Source organism: Pimephales promelas, chromosome 17 (genome assembly GCF_988280905.1).
Source record: "Pimephales promelas chromosome 17, fPimPro1.hap1.1, whole genome shotgun sequence".
NCBI lineage: Eukaryota > Metazoa > Chordata > Actinopteri > Cypriniformes > Leuciscidae > Pimephales > Pimephales promelas.
In genome coordinates, this window is record NC_142785.1 from 22,175,982 (window position 1) to 22,202,570 (window position 26,589).

Genomic DNA, 26,589 nt, shown 5'->3' on the forward strand with positions numbered 1-26,589 from the left:
CTGCCAGTCAGGCAGTGAGATAATATTTTAAGAAATAGTTTGAAAAAACAAATATGTGTTATAAAGTTTCGTGCAAACAAGTCTTGGTTTTGTTCGAAATAGAACAAATAAAACTTTCAATAGCGGCTGAGGTATCTGCAGTCTCAGAATCCTGCAGTGAGGGAAGTGTGCGCTGAAGCACGTCTCGCGAGATGTCTATTCGCTCCGCAACTTGGTCAGCAGTCGCTCGTTCCTCCATTTCGCTGCGTCGAAAGTCTCCTCCCCGCAACCGCTAGTTTCAGCGATTCCGGACCCAGTCTCTGTCGGACCGTTCTTTAACTTGATCCTACGAACCTGCCAGTACCTCACTGGGTACCGAGAGACAGTTCGGAATAGTCTCAACACGGATTGAGTACGATTTGAAGCGGATGGCGACTCCTTCAGCGAGAATTTAGTAAAAGAAAAGTGCTCGGAAATTTCAGGTAGGTGGGAACTTAAGATGGCGGTGGTGAGAGGAGGGGGGAATGCTGGGGAGGAAGTGATAGAAGAGGGCGGGGGAGGAGGGTAAGGGGGTCACTGGGGGGGATTTTGACATGGCGGGACAAGTTGACTTTCAACCGGTCGGGTGCTTAAAGTATGGGTTGTGTAAGATTAAGTCAAAGTGTAAAGTACGGCCTTTATTGAACTGACTCGACTTGTATCAACTGCACATTTGTATCATTGCACCTTGCTCCGTATGGTCTAATTTAATTGCAAAATACAGAATTGGACCCAAATCCGTAGCAAGTCAGATAGGTTCCGGTTTCCTTTGTACCGCACACTTTTGTGAGGGCAAGCTGGAAACGAAACTGTCGTCTGTCACTGCGAGTGCAACAACAACGAAGTTGTTATGTTGTGCGTTTTACTTTAATATCCTCCATTACGTTTTAAGTGTCCTTAGTTAAAACACTTATTCGTATAAAATGTAATATCAACCTGCTATGAGTCATGAAGATAAAGTGAATCCAGTATATAGTAAGCATGACATAATGTAGAATTATTGACTAGTGATGGAAAGTCCAACTCGTTTCTGCGCATCAGTTCTTTCGAGCAAAACGACTCAAGAACCGACTCAGTGATTCTTTGTCATCCAGTGGTCCCTAAATAACTTCCCTAATAAAGCTAACTGTTACATGTAGGCACATTTAGCTGTTTACCTTTCATCTTTGTAATTACAAGTTATTTGGAACCTAAATATAATATTTCATACATTAAATAGTACTGAAATGCACTCATATCTTGTCAAATAGGTTAAAAGGTTTTAATCAAATGTTAAAATGTTATTTATTTAAAAAAAAAAGTGCAACTGTTTCGTTTGCGTGTTGATCAAACTGTCAAACCGTATACTTGTTTATAAAACTCTCATCCGATTACAGAACGTATTTTTTTTTTAATTAACAATCGGGTATAAAACTAACTTTCATTTTGAAAAGATCCGACTCAAAAGAACGACCTGTTCGCGAATCGGGGATCGCTAGTTGACTGGCTTTTTTTGTGTAGCGTGACCCCGCGCAGTGACGTCAAGACGTAGTTCCTGTAATGGGTGTTATAATAAATATACAATAATATGTTTGTTTTTCACAAGTCTTTAAAAACCATCGATATGGATAATGATGAGATATAGGCTAGTTTATTCTTGATCATTGCATAACTTCTTATGGAAGCCCATGTAACGTTATACACGCGAGCTCTTTGCTCGAGCAATGTTTTCAGAGCGCGCGTGAGAGCTTGAGACGGTGTGTGTATTTATATATAATATATACAAATATGAATGTGTTTGTCTGAGTCAGATAATTAGATAATAATAACAGACACCCTCTTACACACTGTTACACAAAACAGCCAAAGAATGTAGCTCCATGTCATTTAAACGCCTATAACAAATTAAACGTTGTCGTGTCTGTCGGCTCCATTGCAACGTCTATAAGCAATTAGCATTTTTGCTAGCCCGCTAAAGGCTCATGTGTGTGCGCCCGCCTTATGTATACAGAACCGCCGGCTATATTCATTATCTGTATTTCGATATTACACATTATCCGCCATACTATCTTCTGAAGTTTATGAACAATCGTGGAAGAATAACGTCCGAACAAGCTTTAACTCGTCACTAAAGGCTAGTTGAACGTGAAGCACCCGCACTATTGTACTGAATGAGACTGTTTGTCCGGCTATACAACAGTTTTTCTTTTTAACTTTCAATTTATTGGATGTGTTTTAAAACGTGTGTGCTGTTAGTGTTCCTGTTTAAAATCACAATATATTATTTCGTTTAGCATATGTTCGATAGATTAATATTAGCGATAGTTTATGCATTTCCTATATTTCTAAAAAAAAAAAGAGTACTGCCAACAAACACCATTTACCCGAGTTTGCTCTAAGTTATTTCGCTGTCATTTTCACTTGCTTTTAACCACCGACAACGTAGAATAGATTAGGTTTTAAGGAAATTACATAGTCCTTCTCCAGCTAAATCATCTATAATTTGCTTTCTAAAAAACATGTTTTTATCTCATTTGTCATTATGCACTTACTGAATCTTCAGGATAGTGTATTTGATGTTACATTCATGAAATTAACTCTAAATGTTTATCTTTAGACCCTCAGATGTAGCGGTACCCTTGATCTCAGCATCCTGGAAGTGGAAATCACGGAAGAGACTGGTGCTTCATCACATAGAGGTATTTATCTATTTTATTTATTTTTTAGTTATATGCATGCCCACTTGGAATGTGCAGTAGTAGTAGAATTATACGCTTTCCTCAAAACTAATGCCTATCACCCATGCATTTAAAAAAAAATCTTCCTCCCCTTGCTTCCTCCCCTCTCTCAGCTTTAAATAACACCATATTTAAATACTGCTTAAAAATAATCTTGAAACAAAAATTAATATTAGACAAAAATGACAGCAGATTTCACATAGATGTTTTATTGGTTTAGATGTTCATTTCAACATCTCACTGTTCTTTCAGGTTCAGTGTGTAGCACTGCCGGTTCTGAAGCAGGGCAGTCTGGGGAAGAGGCGGTGCGGCAGCACACCTGTCCGGCAGTGGCTGTGCTGGGTGGCACGTCCGTGGCTGCGCAGAATGTGGCTGGGCCACCCCAGCATGCCCTGCAGCCAGTCGCAGCTGCCACTCTACCACCGTCATCGGTTAACATCGGCACTGGATCTCAGCAGCAGAAAGGAGACTCAAAGGCTGCATGTAAAGAACAGACTATCGCTCGCGTTCAACGAAGCAGTGACATCAAGGAACCCGAGGAGATATTGGCGGTCCAAAGAGGACTGGTGTCAGCTACTGATAAAAACTCACAAAAGCTTACAGACGTATTGGAGGATCAGACTCCCTCAGACAAACTTTTTGAAAGCGGGACCGATAGTATTGGGCAAAAACAGGATTTACTTTACGGGTGTAACACAAAGCAATCGAGCCTTGCATACAGGGAGGACGATATGGCGGAAGGATCCAGCACAGGCCACTGCCAAGATTGGAGCCAACACCCCGGAGATGCAGGGGGTGTCACTGCCCCTATTGAGGCAGAAAAGGGACCCTTGCCTCCAGAGACAATCAAATTGGACTACAAGAACATGTGTGGAAAGCACACACTTGGAGAAAGCCCCTGTGATCCAAGAACAGAAGTCATGCCACCAGTCTCGAGTGCAGTTAAGACTACAGAGAGAGACATGGAGCAGCTTCAAACAACTCCCCTTTTTCAGACAAATCAGACTGCCGCCTCATCTGCATTTGACGTCCTACAAGAACAAAATACGACAAATTCAGCGAAGCAGGCTAGTAAACTCGACTCTAAGGAGGCTATGGAAGTTTTCACACAAGATCTGCCTAAAACAAACAAAGAAGGTGCCGTTAGTCCAGGTAGACAAAACTTGTCAGCTGAGGGAACAAAACAAGGTATTTGCGGAAATTCTCTTTGCTCAGGAAATTCATCATCAAAACAAGGGGGGCAGCACATTACCCCCGAGAGTGGAAATAGCATGCAAAATGACTCCGATAAGGGCAGCTGTTATCCCTCAGAGGACTGCAGTAAAACACAAAGGGCTACACAAAAGACAAGCCCCCTTCATAAAACACCTGGCGTGCCCACCCCGCCTGAGAATACAAAGTGTGTGCAAGAGCTAAGCTCTCAGTATGTACATGTAAGTGAAACCCCAAAAATGTTTGTGTTGGGTAAAGAGACTAGTGCAACGGAGGGACAAGGCAATAAGAAAGTCCCCGTTGATGGAGATCTGTGTTCTAACGTGGCTGCTAAAGTATTTCACAACATTTCTGTTGATGAACCAAAGCTGTCTGGGCATGTGACATGCACTGACAATGTACAGGTCTCCATTGTGAGTGAAAGGTCACAAGTTAGGGTTTGCGGCTCTTCTGGTGTGATTTTGAAGCAGAATGACAGTGCCAATCCAATAGAAATATCTATGTCCTCAAATCACCAACAGGATAGGAGCATGCTGCTCGCTCACACAGAGAACTGTGTGACTTTAGAGGGTCAAGAATCAGATCAGCCAAATCTTTGTGACTCTATGGTCCAACAAGTACAAGCGTCCATTCCAGCAGATCATAAACTCTCACAAATTCAGATATGCCTGAATGACAACCCAGATATCGTGACTGTGGGAGAAAGGCAGGAAGTGAGTGCAGAGGCTCTCAATGCTGTCAAGGTGAAAGATTTGATTGATGCAGGTATTTTAATGCAGCCAGATTTGGAGGATACTTGGCTGGTTGTAAGTGAGATAGACGAGCAGTCCGAACATGCAGAGATGGAGGTCAGCGAGGAGTCTCTGGTGCAGTGCCCCGAATCCCAGTCAACTGTTGCTGTATATGAATGCACGGTGCCCTGCTTTACATCCGCTGCCATTCACAGTGAAGTTAAGCTCCTGTTAACTGACAAAGAAGAGGAGGAACCAATGGAAACACTGTCGCAAGACTCACAAGCCCAGAGTTATCTAGGGACTCATTCTGATACACTCAAACCCACCGGAGATTTAAGGACCATACCTTCTATGCAAAAAGAAGGATCTATAATTGTCAAGCAACATGAGGATTCAAGTCCCACTGATCTTGCGAATGCATTGACTGGGTTAACATCCACAGTGTTGGATGGCACGCTTAACTCTGTGCAAGAGCAGCAGCAATCTGATGTAGTGGAAAACAGACAAGGTGTGTCATTAATTTCATTGTCTTGTGGCACAATTGACCCAATGCTATTGATCTTAAAGAAGGGTGACAGCCCTGCCCTTAAGCAACCTTCTTCTCTGTCAGCTAGGATTTCAACCAATCAGAACTCCCTTGTCCAGGCTGGATCCCCCAGTGATGGATTAAATAAAGCTTCAGAGTGCCTTGCTAAAACTGTTACAGCTGCATCTCCCACAGTAAAAGAGGATGCTACGTTACCTGCTGACCGCGCCGTCTCAAACACTTTCTCTTTGTGTTCTCAGACTGTTTCCACTTCTAATGTACATTCACAGGAAAGACCTGTGAAAGAAAACGTAAATAAATCGAATAGTTCTGGCAAGATGCTTCAAAATGAATCCTCTCCTAACACTTCATCAGCTTCAGTACAACTCCATAACACACAAAGCCACCTTACTCTATCTACTGGTGATGTGTGCGGCACCGGATCCAGTGTTGTCCCCGAGGGGAATCAGTGTAAACCGTCATCGGCCGCTACACCATGCCAAGATTCAATGTCTTTGGAAGGTGAATTGGAGTTGGAGCAGCATCTGTTGTCAGACAAACTTTTGTCAACAATGCAAAATGTTGAACACACCATCCTGGAGCCACTTGATGCATCTGTAGAAGAGAGCAGCGACGGAGAGGTTGACAGCTCTATGGAGGTCCAGAATGAAGACAGCAATGCTATGCCCAGTCCAGCAGTGAGCAAGGTAAAAGCTACTTAACTCTTATGAGTTGTATATCAAATACAACAAATTGGACTTGAGATCACTACTACATCATTGTTCGTGTTTAGTCACAATGAAGGCATCAGAGGTAGTCAGCAAAACTGTTTTTATAATTCAGATAGCCTGTGTACACACAGTCTTTAACAGTTTCAAAGCCATAGTCTGTTGCTAGTGCACTTCTTGGCTGTATATTAAGCCATGTGTGTTTTCCAGCATGGGCAGAGCAGGACAGACAGACAAGGCTTGTTATTGAAGGTAAGAGGTGTCAGGCATCCTTCAAATCTGATCGTTGCAAATTGTTGCGATGATCCTGCTTCTTCCAACTAGTGGTTGACCGATATAGGTTTCAGTATGTACTATGTAGGCTAATATACAATTTATTCTTTTCAAATATGCTGCTGACAAAGTGAACATTTATTTGACCAAATATTTAAATTCAGAAAAGGGGGGAAAGTAAAGGTGCGTTCAATCAGCCAAGTTGGCATGGTTTCTCACTGATGCCAAAAATCTCAAAATGGCCAGGTAATTGATCTGGAATATATATATCGGTCTGTCACTGCTTCAACTCACTTTCTTGCATTTATAAAAATAAATTCAAGTACATTCTGGAAGGAAAATAGAGCTGAGTGTATGAAACTGTTTTAATACCTAGAGTAGCATGTATTATTTAGAAATAAGGAGAAATCTTGTAAGATGTTTGCTCACCAAGATGTCCTTGTAGACTTTCCTGTTTTTATGAAGCTCTTTTTATCTCTTCTGGGTCACTCTGTCTCTCCTTTGTACTCTACGCTGAATAATATTGCGCGGTCACAGTCAGATACACTGTTTTATTTGTCTGTCCCAAGGTTTGCCAATGGATTGCAGGCAAGGTTACTGCAGCCTCTACTCCTTCCTCCTCCCCCGTTCCATGTCCATCTCCATCTCCCACATCTGGTGACTGGATGCGTTCTCACACAGGCAGAGGATCGCCTGTACTCAACTCGCATGGCAAAAACATGCCCTCCACTTCCTCCCAGGGTTCTGGAGGCTGTTCTCAGTCAGAGCAAACAACCACCCTGAAATCCACTCCGAAGCACGCAGACATGGCAGAACTGGCAAAACATGTAAGAGAAGGATAAATTACATAATTTACTCTCTGAAACAGAGATTGACATTCATAAGTTGACGTTTTTTACTTTTAATAGGAAGCAGAAATAGAACATCGAACCCTTGCACTAAAGCGTGAAGGTTTCTGGTCCCTAAAACGCCTGTCTCGTATAACCGAACCAGTACGGCCAAAAGTTCATTGGGATTACCTCTGTGAGGAAATGCAGTGGCTCTCTGCAGATTTTGCACAAGAGAGGCGATGGAAAAGAGGAGTGGCCCGAAAGGTAAATGTTGCATCCAGGCTATCCTTTTTGAAACATGCTGTTTGTATTTTGATAATCTTACCAGTCTGAACTCATTTTCAGGTGGTACGGATGGTGATGCGCCACCATGAGGAGCTGAGGCAGAAGGAAGAGAGAGCGAAACGTGAGGAGCAGGCCAAACTAAGGAGAGTTGCTTCTTCTATTGCCAAGGAGGTCCGCGCCTTCTGGAGCAGTGTTGAGAAGGTGACTTTCATTGTTTTATTTTTGGACAAAATCTGTTGTACTAAAGACTATTCATGCTTTAACTGATTCCCACTCATTGCTGTACACAGGTGGTCCAGTATAAACAACAGTCCAGACTGGAGGAGAAGAGGAAGAAGGCCCTAGATCTCCAGCTGGATTTCATTGTGGGTCAGACAGAGCGTTACTCTGACTTGTTAAGTCAGTCCCTGCATGCCGCTCCTGAACACAGTTCAGACACTGCAGCTGTCTCAAAAGAACCACAGCTGAATGCTGTTGATGATGATGGTGAGGACTGACTTTTGTTTTGTTTTACTGTGGTGTTGTTCAGATTAAGTATCTTGGAAGTAAATTAACTTGGGCTGTCCCCTAATAGGCGACTAAAAGTTAGTCGTCGAGTAGAGGCTTAGTCGACCAAAAAATTTGTTTCGTGAATATGTTAGGTCAGGTTCACAGAGAGACTGGTTTTTAACAGTATCTAATGTTGCATTCAAAACCTAGCAAACATGGTATTTCTTTATTATATTAAGCTTGTGCTATTTTGGTTTTGATATTTTATGTAATGCAATGGTTCATTCAAAACAACATAAAAAAAAAACATGGCTCAAGTGTCCAAATTCTGTGGGGCCACTGTACAGATAAAGATTGTGTTTTAATACATTTAGTGAATTGAAAATCTGCTCTTTTGAGTGTTTTTGTGTGCAGTATGGTTTGAAATGTTTTGACCACAATTAAGGAAATTATTTTTTACACTTTAAGTTAATGTATAAATTGTCCCTTTTCTGCTGCAGATAGAGACTTTGAGCCACCTTGTGAGGAGGATGATGATGAAGAGACCATAGAGGTAGAGGAGCAGCAAGAGGGGAATGATGCAGAGACACAAAGGCGAGAGATAGAGTTACTGAGGGAGGAGGGCACTCTGCCTCTGGACCAGCTACTCAGTACTTTAACTCTTCCCAAGGTACAGCAATCTCCCAGGATCAACTCCAACACTCATTGGTCACATGCACTCTAGTTAAAGGGTTAGTTAAGTCAAAAATGAAAATTATCCCATAATTTACTCACCCTGAAGCCATCCTAGGTGTATATGACTTTATTCTTTCAGCCAAACACAACCTGAGTTATAATGAAAAACACCCTGGCTCTTCCAAGCTTTATTATGGGAGTGAATGGTTCCTTAGATTTTGAGGCCCAAAAAAGTGCAAAAGGCTCCAAGGGGTTTAATAAAGGCCTTCTGAAGCTGTTTTTGTATTATTTATTATAAACTATAATCTGGCCAAAAGTGAGTATAGTTCTGGCGGAGTGAAATATAACCCGGCGAATTGACTAATGCAGAAGCACAGGATAGAGAAAAGCAAAACACCAGTCATGAATTAGAAGCCTTAAACGACAATTTTTTTCAACTCCTACATAAGTCGGGTTAGAGGTCACTCTTCCACCGGAACTTGACTAACATACAGCCATTTCCGAAAGCCATTGATTCTAAACTATAAAGTTATGAATATGAATACTTTCTCATTGCTTAGCTTCAGAAGGCCCATATTAACCCTCTGGAGGCGTATGGATTACTTTAATGGGATACTCCACCTTTTTTCATATTAAACTATGTTATTCCCTTAACTAAGACGAGTTGATACACACCCAGTGTTGTTCATGAACGATAGTTCATGAACGTGTTCATATTTTGGGCGAACGTGAACTGAACGTACTGTATTACTGCCTGTGTGAACTGAACTTTGAACTAGTTCATGTAGAAAGTGAAGTTTCCCAACCCTGCCTCTCTCGTCTCAGTGCTTGCACTAAATCGCTCAGTCTTGCGGTGAAACTTTGATTGCACTTAGCTTAGCCCAGTTCATTCTTTAGGATCCAAGCAGAGCAGCGACCAAACACCTCCACGTTTCCCATATTTAAATACAGTTACACGAGTAGTGTAACTCGACCAAGAATGGTGGCACAAAATAAAACGTTGGACTTTTTTAAGCCTGCAAAATGGATAACTATAATGTATGGTGGAATAACACAGCAAGTGCCTGGGAGCACTTCGACTTATTTGCAGTCTTTATTACAATTTCAGTAATAAAAGACTTTAAACAAATAACCATTTAAATGCTTAGGATGTTTGTGTTATCAGACATTAAAACGGTGTCTCGTTAGGGAATGTTTCTGTATGTAAAATTATATAATTTTCTATTAATTCAATAAAGAGTGTGAGCTCACTAGGGAATACCAATATGGTGGTATGGAGGATTCCCTTTTTATGATGTCATGAGCAATCCAGTTCTCTATATAAATCAGTGGATAATTTTCATTTTGGGGTGAATTAACCCTTTAAATAAAGTTTAAGGGCATGTTTCACACTTGGCATGTTTGGTTCGATTAAAACAAACCCTGGTGTGATTGCTCTGTTTTTTGCGGTTCATTTGAATAAGGATTAACACTGCCATCGGAACCCCGATGCACACGAAACAAGAGGACTGAGACCACTGAAAAGATTTATTTCTTTTTTGGTCCAGACTAATGGAACCAAACTATAAGTCTGAACACACTCTAAATGCAGTTGTCGCCTCCAAAACCTTAGTGTTTACACGTAGCCATTTACTCCTAGTCAGAATTCTCTGTTTAATGTGGTCCATCACTTTTCACATCAGATGTTTCAGTATGGCATCATATACTGTCATATCATATAATAAATAAATTATATATATATAATTTATTTATTTATATATTTTTCAGTTCTCACATATTTAAATAAACTTGTTTTTCCTTGCAAAGGTTGTTGAATCAGAAGAAGAGGCCTCTGATGCTTCATCTTCTACTGTTGAAGATGAAGACAAAGAATTCAGTGCCAATGAAGAAGATGGTTAGAGTTTTATTTAGATAGCCCGACACTTAACTTGGGTATCCTATTGATTTGGACAGAAAGTTATAACTTAAATTATTCTATGCTTTGCTTCAGCAAAAGATGAAGAAGACACTATTGCAGCCCAGGAAGTTATTGAAGGAGAGGGAGACCATGCAGATGAACTGGATGATCTTGCTAAAGAGGGTAAATTAAATACTGAAATATATTGAAGTGTAACACTATAATTTAAATACACACATCATGCTAATGGTCAAAGGTTTGGGCTCTGTATACCAATTTTATAAAAAAAACTATTATATATTTTTTTCTTTCAGGATTCTTTGAATAGAAAGTTCTATCACAATTTTTTGAAATTTGACATTTATTAGAAAGCTTTTGAAACATCACAAACGTTTTTACTGTCTTTTTTTAATCGGTTTCATTAACAGTATTTATTTCTTTAAAAAAATCATACTGAAATCCAAACCTTTGACTAATATTACAAAGAGTAATTATGACTTAAGCAGTAATTTCTTGAGGTCATATTGTTTCTTGTGGTTTCTTTATTTCACAGGGGAGATGAGCTTGGAAGAGCTCTTAGAGAAGTACAGAGGAGCGTATGCCTCTGATTTTGAGGAGCCCTCAGCATCACCAGATTCCTCAGAAGAATCAGAGGGAACCGAGGTGGAAGCGGAGGAAGAGACGGAAGGAGAGGACAGTGCTGATGATAGTGACTCCTCCTCAGGTGAGCTGACATTTATGAATTATTGTATGAAGTGTCCAAATAAAGCACATCATCATATTTTCCTACTGTGATCCACTCAATATTCAGGTTCCCAAGCGGCTGTAGACAGTGACGAAGAAGAAGTGGATGAGGACGTGCAGGAGAGTGATGATAATGAGGATGATGATGGAGGTGAGGGAATGGAGCTTCTGCTGAGAGAGGGAGACCATAGTCCCTCTGTCACAACATCTCCCCGACCTAAGAAAGAAATCAGCCACATTGCTGCTACTGCTGAGAGCCTTCAACCAAAGGGATATACACTGGCAACAACAAAGGTAGCAACACAAACCCTCAGAAACAATGACTGAAGAACACAGTTTCTGTTGATCATTAACTGCAGTTGTTTGTTTTCTTTTAATATAAGGTCAAAACACCGATTCCATTTCTGCTTCATGGTACTTTGCGTGAGTACCAGCACATTGGACTGGACTGGTTGGTCACCATGAATGAGAAGAAACTCAATGGCATACTTGCAGATGAAATGGGGCTTGGCAAAACCATCCAAACCATCGCTCTGTTAGCTCATCTAGCTTGTGTAAAGGGTAAAAAGTCCACATAAATACATATTTCCCTATGATGCGTTTTGAAAATATAGTCGATATATGCAGTTCGACAAACATTTTCTCTATTTCTCTTACAGGTAACTGGGGTCCACATTTGATCATTGTGCCCACCAGTGTAATGCTCAACTGGGAGATGGAGTTGAAGCGTTGGTGCCCAGGGTTCAAAATCCTCACCTACTATGGCAGCCAGAAGGAGCGCAAACTCAAGCGACAAGTAATGAATACAATAATGAACATATTTATTACAAATTAAGATGTTTTAAAAACACAAACTCCTTTTAAAAACACCTTACAAAACACTCTAAAGCAATTATTGCTTTAGCCTTTCAATCCTTGTGATTTAAAAATTCTTTTTATAATTTCTCAGGGCTGGACCAAACCCAATGCTTTCCATGTTTGCATCACCTCATATAAGCTAGTACTGCAAGATCATCAGGCTTTTAGACGCAAGTCTTGGAGGTACCTCATTCTGGATGAAGCCCAGAACATCAAGAACTTTAAGTCTCAGCGCTGGCAAAGCTTGCTCAACTTTAACAGGTACTTGTATACAGTCTTTTCTATGATCCACTTGATAATTTATTGCTACAGATCTCATTCTAACGTTAATTTCTTTGCATTTTATGTGTAAACCCTATTTAATTATGTGAACTCAATGTAATGAGTTTATTTACAATTTTTCCTTTCAATTCTCTGTCTTCCATGCAGTCAAAGGCGATTGTTGCTCACAGGTACCCCTCTCCAGAACAGTCTAATGGAGCTTTGGTCTCTTATGCACTTCCTCATGCCTCACGTTTTCCAGTCCCACCGTGAGTTCAAGGAGTGGTTCTCAAACCCGCTCACTGGCATGATTGAAGGGAGCCAGGAGTACAACGAGGGCTTGATCAAACGACTTCACAAGGTAGTACAAGTTTATGAATTGTGTTGGACATTTTATTTGACCTATTCCGTTTATGGATGTAGCACAAACACAGGCAAAGTTCATAACAGAAACATGGGAACTGTTTTTATTTGTAATATTATAAGGAAGCGTTTATGCATTTGGCTTTTTACATAAGCTTCCTTCGTCTCCCTCTCTTTCTAGGTGCTACGACCATTTCTGCTGCGAAGAATAAAAGCAGATGTGGAAAAACAAATGCCCAAAAAATATGAGCATGTTGTGCGCTGTCGACTCTCGAAAAGACAGCGTTTTCTCTATGATGACTTCATGGCCCAGGCCTCGTAAGTAACCAGGGCAAGCTGACATGGAGCTCTGGCCTTGGAGGATAATTAATTTGCTAATTTTTTTCTCATACATCAGATGGTATGGGTTTTTCTTATTGTTTGTCTTTTTTTGTGCCCATATACTCCCAGGACACGAGAGACTTTAGCCAGTGGTCATTTCATGTCTGTCATCAACATCCTGATGCAGCTGCGGAAAGTGTGTAATCACCCTAACCTGTTTGATCCAAGGCCCATACATTCTCCCTTCATCACAAAGGCCATAATCTTTTCTACTGCTTCACTGGTTCAGCGGGCTCTTGAGACCTCACCATTTGAGGTAAGTGGTAGAAGACCAGCAATTACTAAACCTAAATTACTTTGTTTATCTATAGTAGGTGAGTCCTGCTTCTGGAGGGCCAATGTCTTGCCTGAGTTTAGCTCCAACCTGCCCCAACACATTTGCATCGAAGTTTATAGTAATCCTGAAGACAGTGGCTGTATTTGAAATCACACTATGCTAGGGCTGCACTATACTGCACGAGTATTGCGATAACGATATTTCTTGCCATATAACATAGAGAAATGCTATTTTTATTAAGCTTTTAAAACAATAATAATTTATTTTGGTCAAATTTGGATAAACAACATATGCATGCAACACACAAATGCTTGGCACATAAAATAAATGTAATTTATTCCTCTCTGTGATGCGCCTAATATCCAGTCCGAGGACATGAACAGCTTCGAATATAACGTACGGTAATTATGACATGGTATTAATGCAGCATAATTTCCCACAATACAAATAAACAAGTTTTTTTTTTATCTTGACTTTATTTGAGACTCTTTGAGCTCTGTATTTTCACATTCTTCCATGTTTTTTCCTTCATTGTAAATAACAATGAAGTAGCCCTGTCCATTTCTAACATTAATGTATAGCCAAGGTGGTATAAATGATGAAATCTTAATCGGTAGTAATTGCCGTTGTAATTCTGTGTTCAGAAATTTAAGTCATGTGTGTTTCTTTTTTCTTATCTGAACCCTTAGTGAAGGTTAATTAAAATAATTAAATTCTTTTCAAAGCGCTGTGACTTATCCATGTTTGACCTGGTTGGCCTGGAGCAGCGCGTGTCTCGATACCAGGCAGATGTTTTCCTGCCTCAGAGGAAAGTGACGCATCAGCTTATTCAGGAAATCATGGAGTCCCCTGACCCTCCTCCCAGACCGAAGCCTGTTCGCATGAAGGTCAACAGGTATGTTGTTTAACCCTTGTGCCTCCATCCTTAGGGACATTTTTGGCCTTTACAGTTTTGTTTTTTGATCACTTTGCCTGTGATGCTAACTGCAGAAAATTTGGCACATTCGTGTATTTTTATTGTAATTTTACTATTTCCCTGCTATTTCCTTATTTTTTGCTGTAGGTACACAAAATACTCTCTCTGTGCACCTTTTGGACAAAAATGGCCCCATTGAAACCCATTAAAACTGATTTTTTTTTTATCACATGGCCATTTAACTATAAAATGATGCAATCTTTGCAAGGCTTTCATTCTGTTGGCAAGACTTCAAAATTTTATTTTTTACTTTTTTTTTTATCAGATGGTGTTATTTTCAGGTTTGGTCTATAAAGTAAATTCTTGCGTTATTCCTGTTTTCTGCTTCGGCATATTATAGAGCCAATTGGATAAATTATGCAATGATATTTGTGTGGGTGTGTTAGTATGGATGTCAGTGTGTGGTTGGTATGTGTGTTGTAATATATATATATATATATATATATATATATATATATATGTATGTGTTTGTGTTTTGCTGCATGGCATCCAATGGGGAAAGTCTGTTACTTGACAAAATCTCACTGAAAGCTAATTTTTTGAGATAAGATATCAACCTCAAATTTGGAACAGAACATATTTATGTTAGTGGCTTTGATTTATGGCTAGCTGTTTTTGAGTTTAACCTGTTATAAAATATATTAATTTTATATAAAATAATGTTCATAAATAATTTTCATAAACCTAAACCTATATAATATTTTTGGAATTGACTTGTTCATTTTTTTCTTTAAAATGATACCAAACTTCAGTCTGTGCTCCCAAGCTTCAAATTTTTATGACAGTTTTTTGACGTGACATTTTTGTTATGGAGCAATGTGTAACTTTTTTTTTAAATGAGGCACAAGAGTTCAAATAGTTAAGCACACAATTCTGATGTATAAAATATTCACTTGAGTTAAATAAATGGTATTATTTTGACTTGTTTTGTGATTTTGTTTGTATTTTTTAATAAAGTTTCCGCATGTGCTTGCTTCCCTGCAGGATGCTCCAGCCTCTTCCTAAGTCTGATGGGCGTTCGGCAGTGAACAGCCCTCGGTCAGCGTGTCCTACCACCACCACCACCACAGTTCAGACTCCAAAGCCTCTAATCACAGAGGTTACCCCTTCACAAGCTCCCTCCCAGCCACCACCTCAAGGTCAGCTCAAGGGTCCAAGCCTCACATCCTGATCAGCAGCATCTTTCATGTAATGGTGTAGTTGGGAAGAGAATAACATTTTACTCTTATTTCAGTTTGTCCTGTTACTCCTGTCACTACATTAAGAGCTCCAGTGGCTCCTAGTAGTGTCCCTCCTGCACCTGCAGTCAGGCCGCCTGCCCCCCAGCCAGTGACTGTGCGTCCCTCAGCACCCTCCAGCATCACAACGGTGTCCACTCCCCCTCAACCACCAAGCAACATTATGACTCAAAGGGTCCTGCTCAGTCCAGATATGCAGGCTCGTTTGCCATGTAAGTTAATTGCATCACACTTGTTTCACTTCATTGTTTATTGCCATGAAACAATAGTTGCACATAGTTAAATAATTTTCATTTATCTCCCACGTGCACAGCCGGTGAAGTTGTAAGTATCGCCCAGCTGGCCTCCCTGGCAGGCCGACCAGTGTCGTCCTCTCAGGGCAGTAAACCAGTAACCTTCCAGCTACAGGGCAACAAGCTCACACTCTCTGGGACTCCGCTGCACCAGGTCCCTGTTCCACAGCCACGACCCATCCAAGGTATCCACTGTCTTCCACATAAATATACCTGTGGAAATAATCCACTGCCTGCTTTGGATAGGTTTCGCTTTTCCTGCACGCCTTCAGTCTTTCTGTTAGTGTATGGTGTAGCCTAACACTTTCTTCTGTGGTTGTGCCCTTTAGGAAATGTAATGCATCTGGTTTCCAGTAGTGGGCAGCACCACCTTATTAGTCAGCCAGCTCAGGTGGCAGTTCTTCACACAGTTAGTCAGACAGGTAGCAGCTCAGCAAATCCATACCCAGCCAGCACAACCCCAACCTGCTCTGGACTAGCATTACCTTTCACCGCTACTCAAGGTATTGGTGCTGTCCTTGAGTTCCTTTTTGTTTGGGTACAGCCTGTATCCTGGGTACCAAACTACCTGTTACTCAGCAGAGCATGTGCATGGGTGTTCTGGCACTGGTTCTTTTTTTCTAACTGCATGTGACGGCTTATTTGGATGGTTTGTTGGCTACTTAATAGGTCCGGTTGAATTAAGTATTTTAAAACTAAAAAAGTTAAACGTAAACAACACTGCAAATATTAATTCAAATGTTGTAGATGGTACATGAGGTTTGAAATGGTTTGGTTTGTTTAGCATTTTTATTGATTTTTTCATTATTTTATTTAGTTAGTGGATTAAATTTGTTCTCATTTCTGCTTTATTTCTAGTTTTTGTTTTACTCTGTTCCTTCAAGTCTAATGTATGCTGGTTAAATTTATGAAGTTGTAATTGTCCATTCTTCTATTGAGTTAAAAGACTAAAGAATTGAACTACCATTCAGGTTGTGGTCCGAATAGTTTTTTCTTTTGGGAGAAATTAATCTTTTATTCAGCAAGGATGCATTAAAAAGTGCCAGTAAAGACATTTATAACTTTACAAAAGATTTTTTTTTTTCAAATATATCTTTTCTATTTTCTATTCATCTTCTTTCTACTTTCTATTCATCAAAAAATCCTGAAAGAAATGTATCAGTGTTTCCAGACATATTTAGATGCAGTTTTTCAACATTTTTAATAATAAGAAATATTTCTTGAGCACCATATTGAGCATATTAGAAGGATCATGTGACACTGAAGTCTGTTGTAATCATTTTAATGTAGTAACTGTTTAACTGTATTTTTTATTTAAATAAATGCAGATTTATGCAAACAAGACTTTTTTCCAAAAAAAAAATAAAAATAAAAATCGTATTGATCAGTAGTGTATTTGATAAATGCAAGACGTTGAATTGATAGCTCTGCTACTGTAATCAATAGTCTGGTGCCCAGTCAAACTGAACTTTCTTTCCAGGCGAAATTCTTGTGTAGTTAGTGAACTCTTTTGCTCTCTATTTTTAATTCCAGTCCCAACATCCATGGTAAGTGGACCTGGAATTGTAAAGATTGTTGTACGACAGGCACCAAGTAAAGAAGGAGGGTCAATCCCTACTCTAGCCGTGCCTCCTTCTCCTCGTCCTGCTCCTCCTCAGTCGGTCACCCTTCACCCACATGGCACTCCAAGCTCTGTTGTTAGAGCGTCGGTTGCTTCACAGCCTCCACACCGGCCTCCGGTTTATGCTGCTCCACCCCGAACTGTTGCATCCTCTCAAACTCCACCCACTCGTCCTGTGTTGAGAGTATTACAGGGACCAGCACCAGCCCCAGAACCACCAGGTAAGAATTTACTTAGTTTAAGCAGTATATTAAGGAAACAAATTATATTAAGTAGAATAATTATGCATTCAATACTCTGTACTTTTCAGTTACGAAGGCAAATTCATCATCAGTACGTGAGGAGAGTAATAATGATGTGATAACTTTGCACATGAGCACTCCTAAGCCTACATCCTCATCTCGGAGTAGTGGGTCAACATCTCAGCGCCCCCGCATTCAGCCGCCACCACCACCACGTTCCCCCTTCTACGTGGTAAGTAATGGGGTGTTAATCTTACATTGATTAATTATTTAGCTCAAAAAAGGAGCTTTTTTCTCTACTTTAAATCTGTTCAATTACAACCCACATCTGAGTGTGTAATATTTTGCAAATATAGATGCTTCTTATATAGATGCAAGCATCATTAACTACATCATTGATAATGCATTTAGGTACATTTTCTGTACCCTTATTCTTGGTATAAAAATTTGGTGACCTATTAGTTGTTTGTCTGTTTCTTTAGCTCTTACTTATTTGTTACTTAACTACATTTGGTTCTGACAGTCATGGCTTGCAGACAGACGAAAGGCTCAGCGAGACGACAAAATCTCTCAAATCATGCGCATCAATGATCTGCACTGCAGCTCTAAGCCTGTGTATGGCCGTGAGGTGCTGGACTTTCTAACCTTCCTCCCAGGCCATTGTCCATCTCCACCACGTCCTGTTGTAAACAACTGGAGTTACTCGGGTTATAGCTCCTGCCTCATGGCTCAGTCACACGATACAAGTAGTATTTTGGAAAAGAGCAAAGTCCTGAAGGAAGCCATCAACAACTCTGAGGACAAGCTTCAACTTCTCTCTGAGGTCATAGAGAGGTATAGCTCACAAACATTCATAAAGCACTAAACTTTTATTTGATTTAGAAAGGAAGTATGAAAACTGCATCTGAAAATAATAGTGTCACACAGCGTTTAAATGTGTGCCCTCGTTCCACAGGTTCACTTTTGTCATTCCTCCAGTAGAGGCAAAGCCTATCACCATGCACAGCTGCCACCCACCTCCCTCCCTCAGACACCAGCAATCTCTTTTCTCCTCTGTTTTATCTTCCCGTCTTTCCCCGCTTACACACACGCTCCATCGCATCCAGTGCAACATGAGGACACATTTCCCTGACTTGAGGCTTATTCAGTATGACTGTGGTAAGTACTGGGACCCCAGAGTGTGCATTTTAGTATTTCATTGTACTTAAATTGATTGTGTTTACACGTATATAAAATGTGTGTTGTATCAAAAATAAAAGGAAAATAAATGTTTTGTGGCTGTTTATCTGTGTTTAGGTAAACTGCAGACACTCCACCTCCTACTTAGAAGGTTGAAGGCTGGAGGGCACAGAGTCCTCATCTTCACTCAGATGACACGTATGTTAGATATACTTGAGCAGTTCCTTAACTACCATGGGCATATCTACCTGCGGTTGGATGGAAGTACACGTGTAGAACAGAGACAGGTGAAGTACTCGAATTGTGTATTTGTGATTTTATTGTAAGTTGACTTGGGCAAGTAGAACAAAGAATCTGTTTTTGTCTCTCAGCTGTGACATTGTAAAGTTTTTTTTCTACCTTTCAGGCTCTGATGGAGCGCTTCAATGCAGACCGTCGCATATTCTGCTTCATCCTGTCCACCCGCAGTGGAGGTGTAGGTGTTAACCTTACTGGGGCAGATACAGTGGTGTTCTATGACAGTGATTGGAACCCAACCATGGATGCCCAAGCTCAGGATCGGTGTCACAGAATTGGACAGACAAGAGATGTTCACATCTATAGGTAAAGGCAAAACTCAAAAGTTTTTATATATATATATATATATATATACACAGGACCAATTTTTGTTAATAATAAATAAATTAATAATGATTAGCATAATATAAGGACATTTGACATTTTAAAATGTATTTGTTTAGGCTAATCAGTGAACGCACGGTTGAAGAAAATATTCTGAAAAAAGCCAATCAAAAAAGGATGTTGGGAGATATGGCTATTGAAGGGGGAAACTTTACCACTGCCTTTTTTAAGGAGGTATGTTTTACTTTTAATGTAGTTTTCACATTGAAATCTTAGATTGGAATACATTTTAGAAGGATTGATTGCCCAACTCTCTTTCCCACAGCAAACCATCAGAGAGTTGTTTGATGTGTCAGAGGGAGAGAAGAAAGTGGCTGAACTGAGTGTGCCTCAGACAGATGATGAAGAATCCATCAATAAACAACACACCACCATTTTGGAACAGGTAATTTTAAATATATCCAATTTGTGTGTTTCATGTATTTGTTTGTTTCTAAGAATTTTATTCAATTTTTTACAAACCATTGAACATTTTAATTTATGTTATCTTAATATTAGGCCCTGTGTCGTGCTGAGGATGAAGAGGATATTGTGGCTGCATCTCAAGCCAAGGCTGAGCAGGTGGCTGAGCTTGCAGAGTTTAACGAGAACATCCCTCTAGATGATGGTGACAGCCGAGACCAGGAAGAGGAGGAGCTTTCCAAAGCTGAGCAGGAAATCAATGCCCTGGTTGAACAGGTAGGCATGATATTTATACTTTTATGGAATGTGAATTTACCTGTTTTTATTATAATGTTTTCCACTAAATTTCAATTGTCTCTATTCTTATCAGCTCACTCCCATAGAACGATATGCCATGAATTTCCTTGAGGCTTCCCTTGAAGATATTTGCAAAGAGGAGCTGAAGCAGGCAGAGGTAAAAATGAAAACAATAACCAAGCTTTGATTACTTTCTTGTTGAATAAACTTTTAGAAGTCATACTCACAAGATTTGTCTTTACTTTACAGGAGCAAGTTGAGGCTGCAAGGAAAGGGTTGGACCAGGCAAAGGAAGAAGGTTTGAAACTGCATCAGTCATTTGACAGTGATGAAGAGGATTCCATACCTCACAGTACCGAGGAACCTACTCCAACCCGTCGCCCTCGCAAACACAAAGAGAAAGGGGCTCCTTCTACAAGGGTCAGTGGCAGGCTCAGAGGTACACCTGCTGACGATATACCCCTAACCCGTCTGTCGCCAGAAAGGAGCAAGCGGGGGGCATGGATGAACTCTGAGCGCAGTATAAGCCAAACCCCTGGGTCCACACAAAAGTCGCCCCAACACAGAGAAGTGCCTGAGAAGCTTCGCAGTGGTCCGCGTGGGCGAGGGACAACCAAAGAATCTGAATCGCTCATGTCATCAGAAAACCAGACAGTCCAAACCAACCAGCAACTCTCAGATTCAACAACCTTGTCCCCTGCTATGCAGGGCTCAGTTCAAAAAATTAGAAATGTGCCATCCCCCCACCTACAGCCCATCTCCCCTTCAAGCTCTGTGCCTTCAGCTGCTGTATCTCCTGCAATAGACAGAAACAATTGTGGCCATCAGTCCTCCGCTTCTGCTGCATGCATAGAGGATGTTGAAGAGCAGGGGGGAGAGGCAGTGTCTGAAACTGTACAGTGTAGTAGGAGAGATAGGAGAGCATCTGCATCATCAGACTCCATCTGTTCTCCTGAGCATCATTCTGAACAGGAGGGTCAGCCTTCCCTTTCTCCTACTCTTGCATCTCCTAACTCTCGTTCACCACGAAAGCGGCAGTCTGCTGAAAGTGAAATTCTCAAGGGACTTCCAGAAGATTCTCCATCCGCCAAAGTCCTTCGAAAGCTTCCAGGTCGTCTAGTCACGGTGGTGGAAGAGAAAGAGCCTAAAAGGAGACGGAGGGGAATGAGTGGAAGTGGAGGAGTGCACAACGAGGGTTCATCAGAGGACACTGAACAGCTAGAACCAGTTCAAGAACCAGCCACTCAGTCATCTGATGGATCAAGTCAAACTCTTAAAGACTCTCCTCCTATATCAGTCCCCACATCCGTAGCTTCTTCGTCACCAACACCACTACCACCACCACCACCACCACAAGAGCCAGAACAGGCCTCTCCGTCACAGTTTAGTCCAGGGAGAGGGCACCACCCCTGTTCTCCAACACACTATTCACCAGATATGCCTGTCCTACGGAACTTACCAGTGCGCCGAAGGCTTGAGACAGAGTCTAGAATGGCTGCACAGTTAGGAGAGCAATTTCTAGGTAGAGGTAGAGGGGTAGATCGGAGATCTGCTTTGTCACCAAAGAAACCAGAAACTAATTCAGACAAAGACGGTGCTCCTCAAAGTGACTCAAATGTCACCAATATTATATCAGTGAAGCGTAAGAGGGGCAGGCCACCTAAAACACCCTCAAGGGCACCAGAGCTCCCAGAAGACAAGAAACCAGTAACCCAGAAAACCAGTCCTGAGCAGAGTCCCCCTCACTCACCAAAACGGAAAAGGGGTCGTCCACGTAAAGATTCCACCACAACTACAAGCTCAGCACCATCTTCTCCTTCTACAGGTGCTCCTTCCTCCCAAGAGCCTAATTTGTCAACTTCCAATGTTATGCCCGTGACTTTGCCTGCTGTAAGTAAAACTTCACCAATAAGCTCTCCAACACTCAACCCCACTTCACCTTCAAATGCTGCTGAATTGTCGTCTTCTAAACCTGATTCAGAAACAAATCAATCCACTACGTCTCTTTTACTGTCCTCTATGTATAGAGACTCTGAAAATATGTCCTTGTCTACATCAGAACATGGTGTAGACTCACAAGGTGATACTCACACCAGTTCATACCCTGTAATCGCATGCATTGACTCTGACACCAACACACTTAAAACTTCTCCACACAAGATTTCTACTCCAGAGGTCTCTCAGACTTGTACTGCTTCTTCCCTTACACTACAGCTTCCAAGTCCTATCAGAGAGCCTCCCACTTGTACCCACTTTTCCCCCATCCATGCAGAGGAACTTACTCAAATGCCTGTACTTTCTAAGACCATTGAAATCACAGCATTTTCAGAACCTTCGGCTGCCTCAGTGTCTGCTGTAGAGGCTGAGGAAAATTCACTCACAACTAACCAACAAATAGATAATTTGCAGTGCTCAAATACATCAACTCATGTCACATCACAACCCTTACACAGAAGCAGTGCAACTGCAGACTCTTCACAAACCTTTGTAGAACCCATTTGCAATATAGCTGCATCTCCTGTTGCCACTCATCAGTCATTCACCAAACCTTTTCCACCTGCTTTGACTTCTGGGATTGAGCCAGAATCATCTCCATCTAAATCAGAGGCACCAGAGGCTTCGGTTACACTGACTGTGTCAACAGTCCAACAGTCAACATCGAAGTCTGATCAAACTTCTGTTCCTACCTCACAACTTCAAATTACAGCCATCGAAGCAGCAACAGATTCAGCACCTGTATCAAACAAAATGTCTTCAACATCTTTCCAATCTCCATCTACAGCTCATCAGACAAAATCAGATTCTCTGTCAACACTCAGTTATAAAGATGCAGATTCTTCTCCACCCCAAAACATGCCAGTGGCTGATAATCATGAAGGCCAACATTCATCCAAGGATGAGGTTGTAACTGAGCAGGAGGAGGAGGTTGTAACTGAGGAGACAGAGAAAATGGAAGTAGACTGTGTTTCTGAGGATATTGCAGGAGGAAATGATGGTGTTTTATCGCAGCCAAAAAGAAAGAAATTGGATAGTTTGCCAAAGGAACAGACACCCAGTGCCTCTAGAATTGCCTCATCAAATTCGGATATTGAGACTCATGATGCTCCCAAGAGTGATTTACCTGTTGAGCCATCAGAAGAGGAGAAAACGGAGGGCAGAGAGACCAGAACTTCTGCCAAAAAACGGAGCATTAGTAGACAAAGCAGCCAGGAGTCAGTTCGTTCCTCTTCCCCATCTTCTGTATCCTCCAGTGGTACAAGATCATCTCGGTCCAAAAAGCTTGGAGAGAGTAGGAGGCCCTCAAAAAGGAAACGGGATGATATCAAGTCTGAAAAGGGGAAAACTGAAGAAGGGTCTGACAGAAAGCACCAGTCCAACTCTTCTTCCTCATCTTCAGACTCTGAGGACTCTAATCGTATAAAAAGATGTCTGACAAGATCAGCTCAAAAGAAGCTGGAGAAAGATGGCACTATTGCTAAAAATGACGAGAGCCGTAATAGACAAAGGGGAAGGTCAGATAAGAAGGGTCAAACCACCAATACCACAGAAGGGGAGTCCAGTGGTGAAACGTGTTCAAGAGCAACCCGGAAATCTGCTGCCCCACAGTCCAATACTTTAGCTTCCCCTGAACCTGAGGTACTGGGCAAACGCTGCTCAGCCCTTAATGCTGCAGCCAAGCTCTTTGCAATGAGAGGAAGAGGACCAGACACACCCAGTCCTAGCCCCAAAAATAAGACTGCTCTACAGCAAAGCAGAGCACTGTCTTCTGAAAGAAGCAGTAAACCCAAGGGGAAAACAGGACAGGACTCTCCTAAGATGTCTAACAGTAAAGCAGAGAGTGGTAGGCAAACCCCCAATCAGACAATTGAATCACCACAGTCCTCCTCTTCTGCTCGATCCACTCGGCAGCGACCGGGCAGCCTTGTTCCGCCCTTGGAAACAGAAAGGGTTAAAAAAGAAGAAAAGAAAAAAGCATCTGATCAGAAGGAAGGTGAATATGAAAATAGAGAGACCAGGTCTTCAAGAGGTCATAGTGCCTGCAGTAGTATAAGCAGTGAAAGAGGAGCAGGCAGCAGTAGAAGTCGGAGTAGCAGCAACAGCAGTCAGCGCACCCACAGTCTAAGCTCGCAGAGTACAGAGCCTACCCGCTCCCGTTCCAGAGCAGCCTCCTCTGGTAGTGATACAGAGAGAGGCAAAAGTATTCGACGGAAGAGTTATGGAGGCAGAGACAGGGAGAGCAGGAAAGAGAAGAGGTCCCAGAAGCATGACAAACCTGAACTGAGTGCCGGGTCCAGTGATGGGACTCCGGACAGGGTTCTCAGGAGTGTAGCTGCACTGGCAGCCGCTCAGGCACGTACTCCAGCTAGCAACACGCGCTCTTCATCCACCCAACACCGGCACTCCAAGACGTGATATGGAGTGGATAAATCATCTCTAGGTTTAAACAAGGAGTTAGGTGACAATTTCAGCAAGGAGATAATGCAGATTTTATGGAGGAATGGGGATCAATTTTATTTAAGGCCAAGGTTTAGCTGTGAGAGAAGACGGGGGGAAAAAAGAGATCTGTTGCACATTGTAATTAGATCTGACCTCGACTTTGCCACTCAGCTATCTTAAGTCAAGCCATTTACTGTGTGGAAAGGGTCTGTAGATGCAGGACAATTATATGAAGATCATTTGGTCACCTATTTAATAATGGGTCCTAATAATTTGAGTTAAAAGCAGAGAATATTTTACCCTGACACAAAGACTTTGCAACTTCAAAGTAGCTGGGCAAGAGGCAAGATTTATTATTTGTTCACACTATGTACTGTAATCATAAAGACTGGAAATACTATGTGAAGTATATGTTAGAGGATTTGTTGCATAGATTGTACACTTTTTACAGAGTTTACTAGTGCTGCAAATGGTATTGATGAGGAAGAAATTCATTAATGCTACATTGAAAGGATTAGTGGGGATTGTACAATTGTAAAGTTTTTAGACCGTTGCATTCTCAATATTGTTTGTCAGCTGTTTTGACAATTAAGTCAGTTGATGAATTACAAAAATATCTTCTATATCTTCCAGGGTATGAAGAAGAGGGCAGGTCTTAAAAAAAAAAAAAAATAGATCCCCCACCCCCCCTCTGCACTATGCTGGAGTTACAATTTGCTTAGATCACCTGTCTTTTGTAATGTTTCAGTCCATTACTTTTAAGTTCTGCTGCTGCCTGCTTTCCCCCGTTGGTACATCTGAAATGTCTCAGACATTGGAGTTGTACATTGTGATTTAGGTGTTTTTCTTTTTTCTTTTCAGAACATCAACTTGTCTGTACATCTTTACTGGTACCTCACTGCATTTTGTAAGCTCTAAAGTATGTGTATCTCTTGAGCTTGTGATGAATCTTGAAATTTGCTTGTCATTTGCTTTATAGCAGTACAGAAATGGGAGACAACATCTTGCTATTTTTCTTATCTCTTTCCCAAAGTGTTAGTCGTCATGATCATCTTTACATGTTCAATTGTATTCTCAAACACAGAATCTAAATGAGTTTGATAAAATGAGAGTGCCTGTTGATCCATACAAGGATCCATGTTAACGTATAGACATTTGGTCATCTGTAGTGCTTTAAGTGTAATAAGCTCTTCCACCCTTCATCGTAACAACGCCATTTCTGTTTGTGCAACCAAAACTGAAATCAGTTCTCCAGTGAAAATTGCTACGGTCCGCTATTTTTACTTCTGGAGTATTGGTCCTTTTTATGAAGGGACTGATGCTGGGTTGGTAGGATACACCTGAAATAACTTCATGAGAGGAATATCTTCTTTTTTTCTTCCTTTTTTTGCTCAACATTGGCAGTCAAGTGAATTGTAAGATAGCTTTTCTTTGCCCTTTTTGGACAGAAAGGTGTTTGGGGGGGTATTTAGTAGAATATGGTGATGGTCTTATTTTCATTTTGATTTGTCTATTCTAATTTGTTACATTCCTTATGTTCCCTTGTAATTCCACATTGTTTTACTTGAAAGATTGAAACAAAAATGTAAGTTGAATAAAAAGACCAAAAAAGACATCAATTGTTTATGTCATCTTAAATTCTCATTCAAATTGTAAATCATTTTAATAATGATTTTCTGTATCTATCTTCAGGGGTGACGGATTGATAAACAGACATGGTATTTATGACTGATAATTTTTTATACTTTGCGGTAAAAATGTCTCTCATACTGACTGTTTGTATGTTTGTTTTTTTGTGGTGTCCTGTAAATAGAAACCGTTAATACGGTTTAGATCAGTGATCTAAAAAAAATAGATTAGCATCACCAGAGTGAGAACCAATCAGAGATCAAGTATTTGCAAACGTGAATTGAGATTGGACATCTCTGTCCACGTGAATTGAGATTGGACATCTC

At 41.0% G+C, this 26,589-nt stretch overlaps 1 protein-coding gene across 4 annotated transcripts; it reads left to right on the plus strand.

The window, feature by feature from the left end:
* Positions 1-219: 219 nt before the first annotated feature.
* Positions 220-26,249, plus strand: srcap (Snf2-related CREBBP activator protein). 4 transcript variants are annotated; one of them, XM_039664843.2, is made up of 35 exons: positions 220-461; positions 2,615-2,696; positions 2,988-5,914; positions 6,146-6,187; positions 6,778-7,035; positions 7,117-7,302; positions 7,384-7,524; positions 7,614-7,809; positions 8,313-8,482; positions 10,294-10,381; positions 10,478-10,567; positions 10,938-11,108; positions 11,196-11,422; positions 11,512-11,689; positions 11,788-11,924; positions 12,078-12,247; positions 12,416-12,608; positions 12,792-12,928; positions 13,061-13,247; positions 13,994-14,163; positions 15,229-15,383; positions 15,479-15,694; positions 15,796-15,960; positions 16,105-16,278; positions 17,309-17,617; positions 17,707-17,870; positions 18,162-18,472; positions 18,594-18,796; positions 18,935-19,104; positions 19,224-19,420; positions 19,558-19,672; positions 19,764-19,883; positions 19,997-20,176; positions 20,271-20,354; positions 20,447-26,249. In XM_039664843.2, the coding sequence occupies exons 3-35, from the start codon at positions 3,467-3,469 to the stop codon at positions 24,608-24,610; spliced, it is 11,916 nt and encodes a 3,971-aa protein (XP_039520777.2). In that variant the 5' UTR covers positions 220-461; positions 2,615-2,696; positions 2,988-3,466; the 3' UTR covers positions 24,611-26,249. The 4 variants fall into 4 exon arrangements, with proteins under 4 accessions (XP_039520777.2, XP_039520778.2, XP_039520779.2 ...); XM_089122167.1 differs by lacking the exon at positions 220-461 and adding an exon at positions 1,734-1,754; XM_039664844.2 differs by lacking the exon at positions 6,146-6,187.
* The last annotated feature ends 340 nt before the right edge of the window (positions 26,250-26,589 follow it).